At 39.2% G+C, this 13,797-nt stretch overlaps 1 protein-coding gene across 1 annotated transcript in view; it reads right to left on the bottom strand.

Annotated features, from left to right (window-relative positions):
• LOC118594046 (immunoglobulin lambda-1 light chain-like) overlaps positions 1-12,859 on the bottom strand; it is a 107,401-nt gene extending 94,542 nt beyond the window's left edge. The window contains exon 1 of the mRNA XM_036203811.1: positions 12,817-12,859. Coding sequence (XP_036059704.1) covers positions 12,817-12,859 — 43 coding nt within the window. The remainder of the gene's footprint in view (positions 1-12,816) is intronic.
• Positions 12,860-13,797: the final 938 nt, after the last annotated feature.

Here is a 13,797-nt window from a genome sequence, read left to right as displayed (position 1 = left end):
CTGCAGTTTAAAGCAATAGATTCACAATAAGACACATTCAGAATGGATAAACCTCTAAACGGCTTACAATGTATGTAAAAATGTACATACACTTGGAAGAGAGACAAAAAGAACTATATGTAGTTATATAAAGAAATACATAGTTTTAAAAAATAAGGTCTTTAAAGAGAAAGTAAAATTAATATAAAAAATAAGCCACTAGAGGATAGATATCACACAGAGAAGATGGATTGTGTTGTCTTTGGGGTTTTTAACTGCAGAATGACTTTTGATTATAAAGGCTGTGCAGTTAAACCAATATGTATATTTTAAAGGTACCTTACCTTCAAAATTTGGATGTAAGGATATGTTGATTGGGAAAGGAGGCTCTGCTTTTGTTTCCACAGAAAGCGAGAGGCTATGGATTCATTTCAGATTAAGATATTTCAGATTTGACAACCCAAGACACCCTGAAAGGTCTCTGATGACACCATGGCCCAGATGATCCAACATTCAGAATGGTTTCAAGACAACTGGTTCAGACAATACAGTGCTCTCATACATCAAGAAACAGTGTGAGAAGCTATGCCCAAATTCCCAAATATACCAACCTGGCTTTGGAGATTGAATTGGCTCACTCCTTCTCTTAACTCAAGCATATTGCTAAAGTAAAAGGTTAAGTGATTCTTGTGTCCCATAGCAGAAGAGCCCTCTGGTGTGGGACAGAGAAAAGCCAATATTTTTATTTAAAGCAGGTTGATTATAAATGCAATCTCTGTCTAAAGAAGAAAAGGGGATAGTAAAGATATAATAGGATGAAAGGGTAGATTAATGAACCTATTTTAAAGAGCAACAGCTTGTTTGAAATGTTTTACATTGCTATGGATTTTAGTTTATTGATACAAGTTTAAACTTAATTTTGTTATACTGTATATATTTCTACTCTTGTTTGAGGTATTATATTTATGTAACTCATTTAGATTTTAATGGATAATTAAAAATACAGATTAATAATTAGTCTTCTATATAGTCAAACTTTTGTCATGTTAAGTTTTCTAGGTATACATAGATTCAATTCAATAAGGTAGGTAATCTTCAAACACTTCAAAGACCTACAGAATATGGCATTTAAAATGTTTTAAAATTTTAGACTTTCTAGACAGTGAGACACGTCTGCTCCTGGCAGTACCAATTTACTTCAGAGAGGAGGATGGGCCTTGAATACACCCCATATGGAATTTATCTTCTTGGCAAAAATAGCCATTTGGGCAAGAAACTGTTCTTGCCTGGAATGCTTGACAAAATGATATATTGACTGGACATGCAGGACCCATAGGAAGGTGACCACTAAACTTTGCTGGGTGAAATGATCCTTCTGGTTCCTGCCTTCATAGAAGTAACTGTCAGACATCCTACAGGACACAGAGAAAAGTGACTGAGAGACTCTAGACCTGTGGGCTGAAGGACAGATGCCCCAACTTTACAGAGGAACTTTGATGACTGTCCAGGCTGCCAGCTCTCACAAGACTCCCAAAGTTGCTTGTGTCCTTCTTCCACTTCTCAGGTAATATTATATCCTTCTGAGGTCTTTGATGTAATTGAAAAATAGATAGTTATGATTTCCTTAGTTATTGATAAAAGGTAAGTTAGATACAAAACCTTAGACTCATAAATAAAGGTAGATAGGATATCTTCTTTAATTTTGCCAAATAGCAATAGTCTAGATATAATAACTATAATTCTTGCTTGATAATTGTTTTGTTATAAGTAATTTTACTATGTTAAAGGTAAAACCTTCCTTTTTGAAAAAAAGAAAAGGAGAAGTACTATGGATATTGCTCTGTATGCTGTGAATGTGTTGCTCTGATTGGTTAATAAATAAAATGCTGATTGATTGGCCTATAGCTAGAGTTTTCTCTGTAGGTCCTACCAAGCCTGGCAGTCCAATAGCCCACTTGTAAAATAATCACTCAGATGCTTATATTATTTAAACTGCTTGGCCTAATGGCTCAGGCTTCTTGTTAACTACTCTATATTTTTAAATCAACCCATTTCTGTTCATCTATAAGTTGCCACATGGCTCATGGCTAACTGGTATCTAACATGTTGCTTTTCATGATGGAGGCTGGCAGCATCTCTCTGCCTCAGCCTTCCACTTCCCAGAATTCTCTTATCTCCTTGTCCTACCTATACTTCTTGCCTGGCTACTGGCCAAATCACTGTTTTATTTATTAACCAATCAGAGCAGCACATTTGACATACAGAATATCCCACAGCATTGGCCAGTAGCCAAGCAGGAAGTATAGGTGGTACAAGCACAGAGGAGAATTAAAGGAACAGGAAGGTTGAGTCAGGAGATGCTGCCAGCTGCCAGTAGAAGCAAGATGTAAAGATATGGGTAAGCTGTGAGCCACATGACAAGGTAAAGATTTATAGAAATGGTTTAATTAAGATGTAAGATATAGCTAGCAAGAAATCTGAGTCATTAGGCCATACAGTTTTAATTAATATAAGCCTCTATGTGTTTACTTTGGTCTGAGTGGCTGCAGGCCCTGAGGGGTACTGGAGAAAACTTTAGCCTTTGGTAGAAGCCCAGCTCAAGCATCACTATGGTCTCATCAAAAAGGACAGTCAGTTTTTCTTTGCCCTAGACTGTTCAGGTATGACTCTCTTTCCAGCATAAAAAATTTCTGTCTCTCTCTTCCATTTTCCCACCATATACTCACTCACCATAATGGTGCTAGGCTGCTAGGTGATACCAGCTCAAGATTGCTCTCTGCCCTCCCCAGGTAAGTGTACTGGAATTGAGCTGTTGCTGTCCTCTGTGTGCCCAGGACTGGAGGCTCCAGAAGACTGGGTGTTGGTGTCTGTCTCCCAGGGTTAAAGTCTGCAGCAGGTCCATAGCTGCCTCTGTGACTTAATTTTCATGTTTAAAGGGATAAATAATCTATATTCATTTATGTCTGTGAAAATTTTTTTCTACCTTCATTTGGGAGGAGATTCTTACACTACATAATTTTTTTCTGTGGGGATATTTTGAAAGTGTGTTTCCCTACTGTCTTACCATTTTGTTTTTGTTTTTTTTTACTTCAGTGAAGAACACTGCTCTGATGAAGGAGGGCCTCATTTTCCATTCACCACTTATTTTTATCACTGTCATTTAACGTTTGCTACTGTGACTTTTTCTCAGCTCCAATTTATTGTCCTTTCATATGTTGACTTGTTACTTTTTACCAAGTGCAGAATTTTTTTGTTTTTGTTTTTGTCTTTGTTTTTTGAGACAGGGTTTCTCTGTGTAGCTTTGCACCTTTCCTGGATCTTGCTCTGTAGACCAGGCTGGCCTCAAACTCACAAAGTTCCACCTGCCTCTGCCTCCTGAGTGCTGGGATTAAAGGCGTGCGCCACCACCGCCTGGCAATTACAGATAATTTTTTGACCATTCCTTCTTCAAATACTGAGTTCAGTCCTTTACCATGACCATGACTTTTCAAAAGTTAGCATACCCACAAATACACACACATATATAAGCTACACACTACACACACACACACACACACACACACACACACACACACACACACACACAAGGGAAAGAAAATGATAGAGACAGAGAGACCTGAAAACCTGCACACTAAATTAGAAAACTCATTGCTGTTCTGAAAATATTTTCAACTTTTCATTATTATTGGAAGATAGATTATATGAATCCAGCATAAGATTCTAACTGCATACTTGCTAGGCTGCAAGAAGATTTCTTATAATTCACTAGTGCACTTATAATATTTTTCAAGGGAGAGAAAGAAAAAATGTGAATATAATCAAAGCAAATGTCAAAAATCTAAGAAAAAATTTTAAACAAACAACAAAATGCAGTAATTTGCACAATGGACATCTCTTAATAAATCTGTTTAAAAATATAGCCAGGCAACAGTGGTGCATACATTTAATACCAGCACTTGATAGACAGAGCCAGGTGGATCTCTGTGAGATCGAGGACAGCCTGGTCCACAGAGCAAGATCTGCTACAGGCATCAAAACTACACAGAGAAACCCTGTCTCCAAAAACTATATATATATATATATATATATATATATATATATATATATATATATATCTTAGGAATAAAATACTTTCTCTGATGAATCTGAAGGTCACCACATATTCTTCCTGATAGAGTCTAAGGAATGAGACTCAGCAGTTGACATCTTAGTCATGTATGCTTTGTCATTTTGCGTCATAAAACAAAATTCCTTGCAAAGGACAGGGAAGGAACTCTGCAAGTTAAATAGGAAACATGTAGCAACTGTCACAGGAGATTGAGACCATTTGACCTAGGGCCACTGATACTGAAGGAGGTTGAGTCAGTATATAGGAGGCCATGGAACCTGCAAAAGAAATGAGAAGCATGCTAAAGATATAGAATAATTCTATTTATAAGGCCATCTAAACCCCCTACCAGAACAGGACTCAGGATTCAGGGCTGGACAACAATGTCTGTAGGCTGAAACATCAGACAGTCTGGGTAGGTCACCTGTGAGGAGGGAGAGGAAGGGGAGCAAGAGGAAGAGCTAAGCCATGGTGGAGATGCCACAGAGTTCTGGATCCTGGAAGTCACAACACAACCACGCTAATCAGGCTTTTATTCTCTTTCAATCCTTTTGACTCAAGGACCCCACTGGTGCCACATTCTTAGGCCATATTCCCACAGTCTTAGGACTGAGACTGGACAACAGCAACCAAAGACCAGAACACCCCACCAACAAAGATGGGACCAGATATCTACACCAAGAAACACTTCAATCATCATAAAATCAGGTGTCAGATCCAAGCATAAAATCACAAAATGAACAACCAAAACAATGTGCTTCCTACAGACGCAGGATTACTATTGTGTTAGGGCCTAAAAGAACAGTTTAGCTGAAGCATGAGGCAAGGACTTGAAACTATCAATTGTGACTATGTCCCAAGATTCAAAAGATGATATGAATAAATGCTTTAATGAATACTATGAAAACATATGGTTGAATAAATTAATTAATAAAGACAAAAAAAGGAGACTTTAACAAAGAAATAACATTAAACTGACAACTACTGTCAAATTGAAAGGAAACTGATAGTTAGAAACTCAGGATGCTTAACAAAAACCTCAGAGGTAAGCCTCACCAATAGATGAAAAAGACATGAAAGACAGAATTGCATGTCTTAAAAATGATAGAAGAAATAAAGATCTCAGCCAAAGAAAATGTGAAATGTATGTATAACAAATAGTGTCATATACATCCAGGACATATGGGACACAAATCTGTTAATATAGAGGAAAAAGCTATCTCAAAAGACCAAAAAATACTTAAATTTTTTTCATGGACTATTATTTTATCATGTTTCCTTTCTCCCTTAACTGCTCCTATTCCTCCCCAAATAAAGCTTTTCTGACTTACTCATCTATCTGTCTGTCTGCCTGTCTGTCTGTCTATCTCTACTACTCATGAAAACCCACAAAACAAAAAAATAAAACATCAATAATAAAAAACTGCCAAATCAAATCAGAAAGTCAGGAAAGAAAGAAAAAATAGAAACCCAGGGACTTCATTATGTGTTTGCAAAACTTTTGCTGGACAGTGGCATGCCCTGCAGTGTGGTTGCTCTATCCAGTGACACCTGTTGACAAAAATACACTTCCAGCAAGTATCATTATCTAATAACTTCTTAGTTAGGAATGGGACCCCTTGTCCACTTCAAACCCTCAGTGCTGGGACCCTGAATACCTTCAACCCACACATGCCTTGTGTGAGCTGTCACAGTCTCTGTGTCACCAAATGAGCATCAGTTTGGCTTCATCTGGAAGACACCATTTCCTAGGAGTCATTCTCCACTTCTGTCTCTTGCAATCTTTCTGTGTCTTCTTCCACATAGATCCCTGAGACTTGAGTGGAAGGGTCAGGTGAGAGCATCTCATTTAGGCTGAGGATTCAGCTACTCTCTTTGTCCATGTATTATACACTGTGAGTCTCTGTGCTGACACTCATATACTGCAGGAAGAACTTTCTCTGATGAAGTTTGATCAAGGCACACACTGATCAACAGGAATTACATATGTCATTAAATTCCATTGCAGTGCTCTTTTTGCAGAATAATAATATTGAAGTTTCTATGAGTCATGTGACCTACATAGTCCCATGGCTTTTGCCGCTTCAGCAGTGTCAGGCATGGTTTCCATCTCATAAACTGACCCTTAAGTCCAACCAAAGGAGTCGCTTATTCCCATAACATTTGTGCCAACATTGTACCAGTATTCCTTGTATACCATTCACCTTTGTGGGTTCCAGGACTTATATCTGGGAGGTATTGGTGATTATCTTTCTCCTTAGGTAGTATGAAAAGTATCCTTCAGCATCATGAATGCAGGTCAGTAGTGGTAAAGCTTCTAGCTAGGATAGTTAGGAACCAGCTCAACAACATTGGACAGTGTCATAATTAATAGAACCATTCAATAGCTTTCAATGGGATTGCATTCAATAACTTTGGCACTGTTTTGTGATCTTTGCTCATTCCATGTGACCTCTTTGTCTAATGACTCAGTAAAATGTAACCCATTCTTGGCACATTAGGCTCTACTTGGTGGCCCGGAATGTCTATTTGGGACGTTGTCTCCTGCATTATATGGTGGCTCCATTTAGATTCCTTTCACATGTGTATGTATTTTAGGAAGCTTCCGCAGTAGCAGGTGTCATAGGCTTTTCAAAAGGACTTTAGTGTCAGTTATCTTTCCTCATAAACCCTCTTACCCTTTTATCCCATCCCCTTGCCATTTGATCCTGCAATTCTAGGTTCCCTTTAACTCTGCACATGATCCATCTTCTATTTCTCCTTCCTTGGGAGCTCTTCTCCTCCTCCCTGGTCATGTCTTTTGTGGGTATTCAGTTTGTAGCACAGAGATTGGAATCTTATAAGTTAATATCTAAACACAAGAGAAAATTTACATTTGTCTTTGTCATCCGGGTTACCTCACTGAGGAATATTTTTCTCTAGTTTGATTCATTTACCTAAGACATGTCTTAGTTCTGTTTTTTTAAGATGTACATAATATTCCAATGTGTAAATGTACTGTGTTTTCTTTATCCATTTATCAGATGTTCTGATATAGTGTTTTTTTCTGATTGCTGGCTGTTATGAATAGAGCAGAAATGAACCTGGATAAGAAAATTTGTACGCACTAGGATGGAAAGACTTTGGGTATATGCCTAAGAGTGGTATATTTGCATCTAGACATAGATTAATTCCATCCTGCAGAGGAACCACCACCATGATTTCTGTTATGGTTGTTTCTCTTTACACTCCCATCAGCATTAAATACATATTCCCCTTTCTCCATATCATCTCCATCACATGCTATCATTTGTTTAATTGATCTTGCTCAATCTGATTGAGGCAAAGTCAAATTTCAGATTGCTTTAATTTTCATTTTTCTGATTGCTAAAAGACAGTAAAAGATACTCTGGAAACAACAACTTCTAGACACAGCAGGAATGATGCACATAAGAATTCCCAACTGTGGCAGTATGCACAAGAGCCTGCACATGTTAAGCCAGATGGGTTCCCAATGCTGAGAAGCGAAGTGGACACAAGCTCCCATCCCTAAAATAGATGCTATCTCCAATTGATAACTGCTTGCAAAGAAAATTTTTTTGTTTTCTAATAAAGTATCACTAGTTATACAAACCACACTAAAGGATAGCCTCATCACAGCAGTAATTTCAAATATGAAACTAACTCATTGGTACTTTTGCATTGTTTTATTTCATAGTTCTCTTTCTGGGATTATTGTAATTTTAAAGTTATTTTTACTATTTATTGGCATTTACAATATTGTGTTTTTATGAGACCTTTTTGTATCTTTTGGAATATATGTGTTTCTGGTGTTTTTTTTTAAATTTTCTGTTTGTTTCATCCTATACTGGTTTGTTTGCTTTATTGTATTCTGTTTATTAGAGGCCTGTTTGTTTTCTAATGACAGATAAACAAGTGTGTGATTTGGGTGGGTGAGGGTGTAGGAAGGACCTGGCAGGTGTTCGTCATGGTGGAGGTGGGGAACTGTGATCAGCATATATTGTATGAACTTTCTGGTCAATAAAAAATAGTGTAACTCTTTAAAAAGAAGAAGCAAATAAACAGCTCAATTAAATCAAGGACAAAGTAAGAAATTAAAGAGAATAAATGTCTGAACTATGTCCAAGAAAGCAGAAATGAATATCTGACAGAAATGACAAAAACTATCTGAGACTTGAGAACACAGTTAAATTAGGACATAGAAATCCTGAAGGGGAGTCCAGATAATGAGGATGGGACTGAAGACCCCAAAACACACTCAGAAAACTGCCAGGGATGGCATACAAGATGGCTGAATTGCTGCCAGCAGAGATTGGAGAAAAGGGGACCCGAGATTGTGGACCATCAACCCTCTGTGTGTTCCCCTCTGGAAGTTCTGCTTAGCATGGCTCTGGAGGCTCAAGGCAGAAATGCCTATTTGTCCCAAGGTCATGCTTTATGGAGTGTACATGTTGTGCCCTCCTCCATATAAATATTTCTTGTAATACTAGTCTTTTTCTTCTGATAGTCATGTTCTGTGTTCTGAGACCAATGGTGATTTCTGTGATACAGGAAAGGAGTGAAGTAAATTTCATAGGAAATTATACAGAGATGATCACTCAGGCTGGGGTTAAGGCAGTTATGCAGTTCATGGAAAAGAACCTGAAGCATGGAGAAGCTTTTTAGTCTTGGATAAACTGTACAAAATGTATGGTCAACTATAGCACATGGTATGATGCGTATCAACACATTGGACTTAAATTGGCCATGATGAATAATTCAGTTTCTGAGGATATTCCAAGGACATTTTGTATAACCTGAGACCCTAATATGTATTGGCTGAAGACTATGGATGGAGTAACATATAGATGGAATGACAAACTAAAAGTGTGGGAACCTAGAACAGGAGGAGAATAGTGGCCTCCACCAAGAAAAGGAGATGGTAATGTTTTATTCCTCCTGAAGGAGTTTGGTGATAATGTGACAATTGATGGAGTGATTGCTACAAGCTTTATTGGGTGTCTAGATTGAAAAGAGCTGCCAAGAAAGGTGAGCTTCCTTTCAAAGAAGCTCTGAAAATTAGATTACGTCTTCCTTGGAATTGTTAGATAAAGAAGGACAGAAGTTGCTGACTTGCAGGGATAGATTTCTTGTCTGAGGTCATTGTGGCTCACCAGTCATGGGGCTTGGTGTTTGCAGAGGGCTGAGGAGGAACTTAGGCGTCTACAGAGGGTCTTGAGGTCAGAGGAGACTATGTGAGAAGGAAATAACTGTCTGGTACATTGACCACTGTTCTTATTTTTACCTTTTTTGCAAAGTTGCATGTTGCTAGCCTTTGGTTCAAGTGCTCAAAAGATTGTATAATCATTAATAATAAGAATAGAAAATGCTTGCTTTGGTGTTAAGTCTGGGATAGTTCCTGTGTTTAATAAAAGATGATGAAGAATATATTGTTGATTTTCTAAGAATAACCTTTGGAATCATGGGAATATTTCATATTGTGTGATTTTCCCTTTTCTTTCTCTTCCCCCTTTATTTATGGTAATAAAAGACTGAGGTCACCAGGGCAAAAGCAGAAGCTAATACTAAGAGAAGCTGAGAGAAGTTAGAGAAGCTAACAGAAGTCAGAGAAGCTAAGAAAAACTATGAGAAACTAAGAGAAGTTAGAGAAGTAGCTAAGAGAAGCTAAGAGAAGCCAGGGAAGCAAAAGAACCTAGCAACTGTAGAATCCCAAACTGTCAGCTCCATGAACAATGTTTCTGAGTTGTTATTGCTCCTTCTAGGTGTCCCACCCTTCAGACACCTGAAACTGCTGAGGTTGGTCCCCGGCAGTAAACTCTTGGGAAAAGCTTATGAACAGAATGGATGAAGCAGACGATAGAAATCAAGTCCTGAAGATAAAATAAAAGACCTAGTCCAAATAAGACAAAACATGAAAGATTAAAAACAAAAACTGCACATGGGGAAGGAGCACATAGGAAATATGGGACACAAGGGAGAAACTAAGCCTTCACATTACAGGTCTAAGGGAGGGAGAAGATTCTCAAATTGACCCCATAGGCCATGTCTTTACCAAAATCACAGGGAAAACTACAAACTAAGAATGGCACATCCATACAGACAAGAGAAGTACACAGACACCAACTGGACAGAACCAGAAAAGGATACATGCCATATCATGATTAAAGCACTAAGTTACAGAACCAAGACAGTGATTTGAGTCTTGCAAGAAAAGAAATTCAAGGAATGTATAAAGGAAAACCCATCAGAACAACAGCAGATTTATGTACAGAAACTTTGTAAGCCAGAAGAGGTTAGAGCGATACATTCCAAGGCCTAAATGACTAGAATAGTGAAACTAGAGTTACACACTCAACAAAACTGTGTACATTGACTGTATTTTTCAGGATGAAAACAGTATAAAACTCATATCCAAAAAACCAAACATAAGGAAATACAGAAACATTGTTTCATGCTTGGTACAGAAAAGAGACAGCATAGAGACTGTGGTAGAAGCCATAATTATTAAAATACAAAATAAACTGAACCCAAATGACACCAAAATTCAACAACTGACCACAATTAACACACATACTTCAAAAGTAACTTTAAATATCAGCAGAATCAGTTCATCTGTCTGTCAGTCTGTCTCTCCCTCTCCCCTTCCCCTTCACTCTCCTTCCCTTCTCTCTCAATCTCGCTCTTCCTGTCCTCTTCTCTTCCATTCTCCCCTCCCTCCTTCAGTGGTTATTTTTAAGCTTGTGGACAATTGTATTAGAGCTTAAAATAACAACCCAGAGAAAGCAAGCTGTAGATCTTGGCAGCTCCCCTGAGGATGAGAATGAAGATGGAAAGAGAAGAAGTCATGCATCTGAGTCCAGCCCGCATGGCGATCAGATGCACAGTGCACATGGAGATTTGAGTGAGAACATTCCCACAGGTTCTGTCATGTGACCACGTGGTCTGGAGCAAGTGGTGCTGTTTGGATGAGGCAAGGAGGTGTGCTTTTGCTGGAGGAGGTAGTCACTGGGGTTTGCAATTTCAAAGCCTTGCACAGTACCCATTTTTCTGCTTGACATTCAAGATGTGAGCAACTAGCTTCTTCTGTTGCCATGTCTGCCTCTTCCCCAGCATCATGAACACCTACAAAACCCATGAAACAGTCTTCCTTCTTTGAGATGCCTTGCTATGGTGTTTTATCAAAACAACAGCAAAGTAACCAATACAGCAGACAATCAGCCACATGAGAGGAAGGGAGTGTTAGGAGGAATGTGAGGAAGCCAAAGCACCAGAAAATGAAGGCTTTAGGCTCTGGTGAGCATTAGAAAGAAAGAACCAAAAAGGAAGAATGAGGAAAGGTTATTCTATTCTAAGTAAGGACTCTAGAAGTTTGGTAAACTGAATGGAGTCTCCTAGAAGATTGCAGGACCTGCAGTATTCTGACCCATGAGTTTTGCTTCAGAAGTTTTTTCAGGAAACTATTTCTGCTGGTCATCTCCCTGAAATCCTGTTCAAAAGAATGAAGTCAAGATCCTGGAGAAACAGGAGCCTTTTTCAGGAATTTTGATGGATTTTTGTTTGTTTTGTTTTTTAATTTCTATACATGGTTTCTTGTAATTTTATTGGTTATTTAATAACCTAAAGTGAGATTCTAAAGATGGCATTGGTGTGTAGGAAAGTTGGCCTCAATGTGGATATGGCAACATGAGAGCAGTTTGCCAGAGACTAAACCACATGGTGGTTACTATGACCTTCCTTCAAAGTCTCTGGGTAGGCTCACTAAGAAATGAGGGAGTGTCGGGAGAGACATGGAGAAGTTAACATTCACTCATTGCTCAGCCCTACTGCCTGATTTAGATTATTTGTTTCCCTTGCAAGAGGCAGCTCCAACCACACTGCCTCTTTAAATGTTCTTACACTGTTTCTTGTGAATTTGCTGGAGTTACAAAACAATTTGATCATGAAACAAGAAAGCAATCTTGTGAAGAACAGACATTCCTATGCACTTTGGTGAGTAACAGTGAGAGCCTTAGACCCACTGCTCCAACTTGAAAGAGAATATTCTCACCTCACCTGTGTACACATCAGTTTTGACTTTCACATAGTCATCATTACTACAGAGCAGAGAACTCTATACAATCCCTGTCTTTATCCTCTTTCTCAAGGAGTTCAGGAGGAAGTGCTGATCTATTCTTTTTCGTATAAGCTGAAAACATCCAATGACTCTGATAGCTAAGAACTTCAGATGTTCCTACTCACAATCATAGGCCTTGGTAGCAAGAGAGCAAAACAGTTTTTGTCCTGCTTCCTCATTTATCTGGGTCACTGTGTTCATCCAGTTCTATCACCTACAGCACAGAAATAGTTAGCTTCATCTTCCGGCTGGATGTTGGAGATGCTTAAGTAGCGATCAGCCCCAGAGCTGGAGCCAGAGAAGCGGTCAGGGATCCCATCCCCCTTGCTGTGGCTTCCATCATTCTTAAGATACATCAAATACTTAGGAGCCTTGTCTGGATGTTGCTGGTACCAACCAATGTTGTAGCTGCTGTGCTGTCTACTCAAGGTGCAGGAGAGGTTGGCCGAGGCTCCCATGGAGGCAGAGGCTGAGGGTGACTGAGTCAGATTAAGCTGGGAGAAAGACCCTGAAAATAGAGAAATTCATTATGTCCTGTGGTAAGAGAAGAGGACAGAATGTATCTGCTGTCAGATGGTTTCCCTGAACTGGGATCAGGGTGCAGATGACTCCTGACCTGTACAATGAAGGAGGAAGAAGAGGAGAAGAGTCCAGGCCATGGTGCAGACACCACTGAGCTCTGCCCAGACAGACATGTTGCTGGTCTCTCTAATCCTTTAACAATTCTCAGAGAACTGACAGGGCCCTTCATGCAAATTTCTCTTGGTGAACCAAATCCCTTCTTAGGTGTCTGTGCCATCAGAAGCCTGAGTGTCACTTCCTGCCTGAGACTGCCCAAGGGACCACAGTGTCCCCACTGCTGGGCCTGTTGTGTCCTGAGCAGACACAAAGAGACAGATATTTGTGTTGTCAGCTGAGAGTCTCCAGACTCTTCAGTGTCACCTACAGACCTTACTGAGCAGGTTCAGGTCTGTCATGTCTGTGTCCACATGACTTCTCCAAGGCTGTGATTATCAAACACTTTCTGATCAATGTCAGAAAGTCTTGCCTCCTCTGGGCACAGTATGTAGACTTGCATTCATGAGGAGTTCCTTATTCAGGGCTTTCTCCCATACAGACTGAGGACACAGATGTACCCTCCATGAGCCCCTCCTCAGATTGCACAAGAAGCCAACCCCTCCATGGTTCCACAGAAGACATAATGGTGAATATTGCTGTCTAGGAAGATTACTGTTATATTGCAAAACTCTCTGAATACATTAGAAATACAAATTTTAGAAAATCACAAGGCAAAAAAAAAGAGCATACACTAGAAAGGAAAAGAAAGCTTGTCCTCAATTAAGGATTAGAGAGGGTCAGTGAAGAATGAATGTGTGTGCTGGCTTCTAAGCAAATTCATGGAAACCTGCCTACTATGTAGCTGACATAAAAGTCATATCTAATGGCATCGCTGTAGGGGGATGAATTTTCAGATATGGGGACAGCCATAAAGTTACATAAGAAATAAAGAATCTAGATTGAAGTCACTGGTGAGATTGGGCAAGAGCAAGAGGGACAACAGGTGGGTTGCTGGAGTCAGCTTCAGCTCACACAGGGT

Source organism: Onychomys torridus, chromosome 12 (genome assembly GCF_903995425.1).
Source record: "Onychomys torridus chromosome 12, mOncTor1.1, whole genome shotgun sequence".
NCBI classification, from domain to species: domain Eukaryota; kingdom Metazoa; phylum Chordata; class Mammalia; order Rodentia; family Cricetidae; genus Onychomys; species Onychomys torridus.
The sequence above is the reverse complement of the archived record's forward strand: the minus strand, read 5'-3'. Positions and strand labels throughout refer to the sequence as shown.